The 7,500-nt window shown below is 58.4% G+C and overlaps 1 protein-coding gene across 1 annotated transcript in view; it reads left to right on the top strand.

Annotated features, from left to right (window-relative positions):
- LOC130377008 (zinc finger protein 438-like) overlaps nucleotides 1-7,500 on the top strand; it is a 35,533-nt gene that overhangs the window by 27,281 nt on the left and 752 nt on the right. Inside the window, exons 2-3 of the mRNA XM_056583951.1 lie at nucleotides 4,599-6,457; nucleotides 7,308-7,494. Coding sequence (XP_056439926.1) covers nucleotides 4,629-6,457; nucleotides 7,308-7,494 — 2,016 coding nt within the window. The 5' untranslated portion in view covers nucleotides 4,599-4,628. The remainder of the gene's footprint in view (nucleotides 1-4,598; nucleotides 6,458-7,307; nucleotides 7,495-7,500) is intronic.

Raw genomic sequence — 7,500 nt, 5'->3', positions numbered from 1 at the left:
AGCCTTAACATCATCAATCCCGGGGTATCTCAACCCTGCTCGGGCTGCATGACCCACAGCCAGGGCAGTGTTGAACCCCAGGAAGTCATGCAAGGCGGGCTGGACCCAATCCCTCCTGCCAGACTCGAGGCAGCTCTGTGGTTGGTCAGGTTAACGTACGCCGTCGGGGTTCTGACCCACGCACTGATGAATAAAGGGATGGAGCCCAAGCAGCATACTGTCTGCCGAGCGTTGGGCGCTCCCCACAGAGCACCACAAAGACAGCCTCTCTCTCCGCCCCCCTGCGGGGGTCCTAGGAGAGGAGGCCTCGGTGTTTACTAAACCCACCCCTCGGTGCATCTCTCAGGTTTCAATGCTCCAACCCGCGGTGGAGCGCGATTGGAGCGTGACCCAAGTGACGTGGCGGGCCTCATCCGCTGAGATGATTGTAGGTCTGCGCCCCACCTGTGTAAACGGTTTCACCGGTGAGATGGCCTACTGTCAGGGCTAGGCTGGAAATGAGAGGGGGACGAGGAAGATGGTTGAGCTTAGGACTGATTCATCTTCGTGAAGTGTTCCCATCCTTCCCGCACTTATCCACTTCTAGGTTCCCAGCGCCAACCAATAGAGGGTTCTGGTGTCACAGACAGACAGACAGACAGACAGACAGACAGACAGACAGACAGACAGACAGACAGACAGACAGACAGACAGACAGACAGACCCACACACACACAAACGGTACCACCCACACACATAAAACAGCACCACACAAACACATAAAACAGAACCACACACACAAACAGAACCAGACACACAAACAGAACCACACACACACACACCCTCGAAAAGAACCACACACACACACCCCCTGTTCTGGGGTGCATTCCAGCCCGCCGTCCCCCAGGTGGGCGCTGCGTTCCAGCGCTCTGCCCTCCTGTTCAACCCTGACCTGCTCCAACGTCAACAGAACCTCACCTTTCACCCCACTGCCTCACCACACCGCCTCACCTGATTATCTGGCTGTGTGGAGCTCTCTCTCTCTCTCTCGCTCGCTCTCTCTCTCTCTCTCTCTCCCTTTTGCTCTCTCTTGCTCTCCCCAGGCTCTCTCTCTCTCTCTCTCTCTCTCTCTCTCTCTCTCAGGACACCCCACCCCCCCCACCCCCCGTGTTTCGTGCCCCATCCCTGACCTTTGACCCCAGTCAGATTAGAGCGGCTGGCGTTTCAAAGCCGGCAGCAGATTGAGTAGCATCTCTGACCTCTGTGTAGCTTCCCTCCGCGGCCCGCTAACTCATTCTCCATAGGCGCGAGCGGTGAGGCCAGCACACGCTTTCTTTGTGGGGGGGGGGGGCGCCATGGCAACAGCCAGGCAGCTAGGCTAAATGCTATCCAAGGTAACGTCTATAAAGTGCTTGCCAGGATCTTGCTGCGTTTCCCGAGGATAAACAGAGAGTCCATGTAGGGCCTCTCTCTGATAGGCTGATGAAGGCACCCCTCCTCTACGGCCCCCTCCAAAGTGTTTAGATCTTGGCAAAAGATTTTGGTTATTCATTTTGTCATTGTTTACAGTTTTAGATTTTCCCTTTTTGGCCAAACCCAAAGCATAGGTGGCTCCTAACTCTTCTTCTTAAAACAGCTTTCACCGTTGCGGTATTAAAGTGACACCTCCTCAAACACACCTCAGTTCACACCAAAACAGCATGACAAACTGTCTCGACCACGACAACAAGCCTGGCCATTAGGTGTGTGTGTGTGTGTGTGTGTGTGTGTGTGTGTGTGTGTGTGTGTGTGTGTGTGTGTGTGTGTGTGTGTGTGCGTGTGTGTGTGTTTGAGGAAGTGCTGCGTGTGTGTGAGAACCTAGCACTTGTTTCTCTGATCAGAGAACCGCAGTCTTTCCATGAAGTAAAACAGTGTGGTGCTAGAAATTCAAGAATATCACCTTCTCCCCAGTTTGAACCGAATCCATGGTGGTTCGATCTCTGGACCTCTGAGCTGCGGACCTCTGGTTGTAGCGGTGTGTGTGTGTGAAGCTCTGCCGGAGCCCAGCGGGGGGGGTGGGTCCGCAGCAAGTGGATCCACACACCCACCTCCTCTGAACTGTAGGGATAATCAATGCTTGACGGTGTTGGAGCTTCACCGTTTATTCTAGCGTGCCCGACGATAAACGACGGCAAGCTGGGGATGATCAATCTTCTCCTCCACCTATAGCCATAAAGCCATGGGGGGGAGGCCATAAAGCCATGCCCTCCCCCTCTACCTCCACCTATAGCCATGCACCCCCACTCTACCTCCATCTATACCCCCCCCCCCCCCCCATCTATAGCCACATCCCCCTCCACCTATTACCCGCCTCCCTCTTCCACCTATAGGCACATCCCCCCCCCCCCCCATCTACCTCCACCTATAGCCACCCCCCCCCCCCCCATCTACCTCCACCTATAGCCACCCCCCCCCCCCCCCATCTACCTCCACCTATAGCCACCCCCCCCCCCCCCCTTTCCACCTTTTGCCACACACACACAGCCCCCCCCGCCTCCCCCTCTAGAGGTTTCCGTTGCCACGGTTCCCTTCCAGTGCCGCTGGGCAGGCCTTCACAGTCGGGCTGGAGCCAACCGCCCAGAGCGAGTAGCGGCTCGGCGCTCACGGAGCCGCACCGCGGCGGTGGTGCTGAGTAAATAATCCTCCTCGGAGCGCGGAAACACTTCCAGCTGCTCCACAACGTTCCTCACGTTCAGCTCTCTCTCTCTCTCGCTCGCTCTCTCTCTCGTGTGGGAGCCAAGCACACCGACACACAATCAGCATTCTGGTTTTCTCTTTCCCCCTTCTCTGAGAATAATATTTATTTTTCGAGCGTTTTTCCATTTTGCGTTTGGATTTCTAGATTAGCATTTTTTTGTGAGATTGATATCACGGAGCGAGGCTGAGACAAAAGGCCTGAATCAAAGGTCCTGCTGCCTGAGGAATATCAGATCAACAAACACACTTTTCAACCCCAGAATCTGGTCACCATTAAGCCCCTTCTGAGCTTTCCATCGGCGTGGCCCATCGTGATATATGATCTATAATTTATATAATTGATATGACGCCACACATCCGTCACTCGCCCACATCGTGATGAACGACCGCGCCCTGAAACGGCTGATTAACAGGACGTGCCTGAGAGCTGGGGCGCCGGTGTGGCCCGGGCCTCGCAGGCCGGCTCAGAGCGAGAGCGGTGGGCCGTACAGTGTTGTGCAGCCCCTCCCCGTGCATCACAGAGGACAGCGTCTGTGATCCGGTGAATCCCGGCTTTGCAGGGGGGCTCAGTCTGACCCCCCCCCCCCCCCCCCCCCCCCAGGCCCCGGCCAGATATCGGAGAGGGGGCGGGTGTCTCCTCATCCTGGGGAACTCCTGCCCCCGGGCGGCGTTCACGCTTCCCCGGCTGATCCACGCAGGAAGTCCTGGTGTGTAAGGGGGGGGGTTACAAGGGGGGGTTAACAAGGCGGCCCCCCCGCGGAGCCAACAGCGTGAGTCCTGGCTGCACACGAGTCCAAATCAAAGGGGGCGCTCTGTCAGCCCTGGGGGGGAGGGGGGGAAGAGAGAGAGAGAGGGAGAGAGAGAGATAGAGAGAGAGAGAGCGAGAGAGAGAGAGAGAGAGAGAGAGAGATACGACTACAGAGAGACATTATAACAGGACTGCTTGTCGCCCTCTAGGCGGACTTGTCCACGTGACAAGTCCGCCCTCTCCCCTCTGCCTCTCTGTGCACAGGGACAGGGTTCCTGTGGTGGCAGACAGCAGTACTGCACGGCAGGAAACCTCATAATGGACTGCATTTATACAGCGCTTCTCTAACCAGCGGCCACTCAAAGCGCTTTATAGTATTGCCTCACATTCAGCCGTTCATGCACACATTCACACACTGAGGGCGGAGTCAGCCATGCAAGGCGACAGCCTGCTGGTCAGGGAGCAGTTAGGGTGATGTGTCTTGCTCAGGGACACCCCGACATTCAGCCAGGAGGAGCCGGGGATCGAACTAGCAACCTTCTGGTTGCCAGCCTACCCTGAGATATAGATGAGAATAGTCAGTGTGCAATACCTCTGATCGGTGGATGTGATTGATGGTGCTGACCGCTGACCCCAGATGTGTTTGTTGATGATGACGTCTGATCCCAGATGTGTTTGTTGATGATGACGTCTGATCCCAGATGTGTTTGTTGATGATGACGTCTGATCCCAGATGTGTTTGTTGATGATGACGTCTGATCCCAGATGTGTTTGTTGATGATGACGTCTGATCCCAGATGTGTTTGTTGATGATGACGTCTGATCCCAGATGTGTTTGCTGATGACGTCTGATCCCAGATGTGTTTGTTGATGATGACGTCTGATCCCAGATGTGTTTGTTGATGATGACGTCTGATCCCAGATGTGTTTGTTGATGATGACGTCTGATCCCAGATGTGTTTGTTGATGATGACGTCTGATCCCAGATGTGTTTGGTGATGATGACGGCTGATCCCAGATGTGTTTGTTGATGATGACGTCTGATCCCAGATGTGTTTGGCGGTGATGTCGGCTGATCCCAGATGTGTTTAGTTGATGACGTCTGATCCCAGATGTGTTTTCTGTGTCCCTGCAGGCAGCGGTTGAGACCAGAGCTTCATGCCCGATGAAGAGCCTCCAGTTCCGCAACATCGCCCCCAAGGCCCCGGCGGCGGTGGTCTCCTGCCCCCCCCAGGCGCTGCGGCCGTGCCCCCCTCCCTCGGCCGTCCCCGACGCGGCCACCAGCCCCAAGTCCATCATGGTGCCCGGCCAGAACTACGCCCTCATGCAGATCGCCGGTCAGGACGGGACCTTCTCCCTGGTGGCCCTGCCCCCCTCCGTCTCCCCCCAGACCCCCCATCCCCAGCAGCAGCAGACCCCGCCCGTCCAGAACAACCCCAAGTTACCCATCCCTCGGTACCCGCCCATGAGGAGCAAGGGCGCCTCGGAGAAGACCAAGCCGCCGCCGCCGCCGCCACCGCCGCCGCCCTCCCCCACGGCGAAGACCCTGCCCAAGGTCGCCATGGCGACGCGGGCGCGGTCGACGGACGCCCCGCCTCCCGTCGTCAAGAGGAAGCTCCTGGAGTCCAAGGACTTCAGAGAGCCGCCGCCGCCGCCGCCGCCGCCGCACAAGGAGCTCTCGGAGCAGGTCATCCTGATCGACCCCACCGCCTCCGAGATCTCCGTCAGCCCCCTCCTCCCGGAGAACGCCGTCCTGTTCCCCGGACCGCCGCTGGAGCACGCGGCGGACGTCCCGCCTCAACGCCCCCCACCCCCCGCCGCCGCCGCCGTCGCAGACGTTGTTCACGGCCTCCTCTACCCCCCCGCTCCCCCCGCCATCGTCTCCCAAACCAAAGCGCCGGAGGAGGTTAAAAAGGAGCCCAGACCCTGCCAGCCCCGGCCGCCGGCCGCCGCCAGCATCGCGGTCCTCTCGCCCGCCATCTTCAGCAAGGCGGTCCAGATCATCCCCTCGCCGCCCAAAGGCAAGCTGCCCATCGCGCCGTACTCCAAGATGAAGAGCGCCCTGGTCCCGGCGGCCAAGCTCAGCGCCGCGTCCCCGGAGACCAAGGCTCTCTGCGGACAGCTGGGTCTCTCCAGCACCTCTGAGACCGCAGCCCAGACCTCCTTCAAGACCGAACCCCTGGTGGTCAGCCCGCTGCCCACGCCTCTGATCGGCGCCCAGCCCCGGACTCCCTTCCTGCCCATCCTGGGCGCCCCGCACAAAGCCCCCGGCAAGAAGAGGGGCCGCAAGAGGAAGACCACGGAGGACGTGCTGACCTTCGAGGCGCGGCGGAAGAGGTCCCTGTCGTTCTTCCGCCGGAGGGTCCCGGAGAAGCCCCCGGCCGGCGCCGCGGCCTCGCCGCCGAGCGAGGTGGACATCACCAAGAAGTACCGCAGCATCCGGCCCAAGCCCATGCTCGTCATGGAGACGGTGCCCCAGCTGCTCAGCCTGCCGCCGCCGGCCGTTACCTCAGATTGCCTGGAGCAGGATCTCCTACGAGGCAACCCCCTCCCCGGCCACACGCCCAGCACCCCCAACGGCCGGCCGCCGCCGCCGCCGCCGCCGCCGCCGGCCCCCCTGGCCCTCCAGCTGAAGGGCGGAGCCCCCCACCAGAGGATGTTCATGGGCGGGCGACCGCTGCACCGCTGCCCGACCTGCAGCCGCTGCTTCCAGTTCAAGCACCACCTGCAGAGCCACATGAACAGCCACACCAACAGCCGGCCCTACGTCTGCCCCTTCTGCCGCAAGGCCTACGCCCACTCGGGCAGCCTGAGCACGCACACCAAGCTGCACCACTCGGACTGCTGGCCGCTCAAGACGCTGCGCTGCGAGTTCTGCGACAAGGCCTTCGGCTACGTGGGCGTGTACTTCAGCCACCTGCGGGAGGTGCACAAGGTGGTGCTGACGGTGGAGCCCTCCATCAGCCACCACGAGGACGACGTAGCCGTGGCGGGGTGAGCCACAGCATGCCGTAGAAGAGGGGGATCCCCTAGAAACTTGTGTGGGCTCTCTGGCCTGTGAGGTATAGATCAGCGGTGTTTTCCGATACTGATACCGGTTTTCGAAAATTCCCCCGAAACGGAAATGCAGTATCAGGTATCGGCGAGTACACTACACAAGTCTACGCTCTGATCCGATACCATCATGTGACTCATATCCTACACAGGCAGAGAACATCACAAACATTACGGTCATATACTGCGTTTGTTAACGGTCGGATGCGGGGAAGTCGGAATGAGAAACATGCAGTCGGAAACGCATAGATGCTGAAATACGTCTGTCGGCACGAAGCGATGGGAGGCTGTGAAAAGTAACACATTAGCTTACATAACGTGTTATTAGAGATGTTGAATGGCTCAAAATAAGGGATAACATGACAAGTGTTTGTGCTTGCGACTGTACTGGTGTACCGCGTTCGGTTTGTTTATGACAAAGATTTGATCAAGTTCAGAAGACACTTAGATGCTCACCTCACAATTAACTACAAGAATACAAATGTGTTATTATAGATTATAAATGTAAACTATCTAGTTCTAAAATGTAGATATTGTCGACAGTAAGTGAACCGACTATACATTGCTGTCATCGTAAGAGAACCCTTCGATTGATATCATTGCTTACGATGCCAGATGCTGTATCGGTATATCGGCACCGGCCGATATACCGATACAGTATCGGCCGATATATATCGAGTATCGGCCGATATATCGGCCGATACTCAAGTTCAGGAATCGAAGCGGGAAGGAAAAGATTGTATCGGAACAGCGTCTGGCTTTTACTCACCTCGTCCCCCCTCGTCCCCAGGGCCGCCTCCCTGGACCAATCGGAGGAGCCCGTGGACCCGGTGGAGCTGCAGATCAAGTGCGGCCGCTGCCAGGCCACCACGCCCACCTTCGCCGCCATGAAGCTGCACCTGCTGCAGGTGCACCGCGAGGAGACGCCGCCGCGGGCCCGCGACAGCCGCGGCGGGCGCGAGGCGGAGAACGAGCTGGTCAAG

This window comes from Gadus chalcogrammus, chromosome 23, assembly GCF_026213295.1.
Source record: "Gadus chalcogrammus isolate NIFS_2021 chromosome 23, NIFS_Gcha_1.0, whole genome shotgun sequence".
Classification (NCBI taxonomy): Eukaryota; Metazoa; Chordata; class Actinopteri; order Gadiformes; family Gadidae; genus Gadus; species Gadus chalcogrammus.
This window is presented reverse-complemented; position numbering and strand designations above follow the sequence as displayed.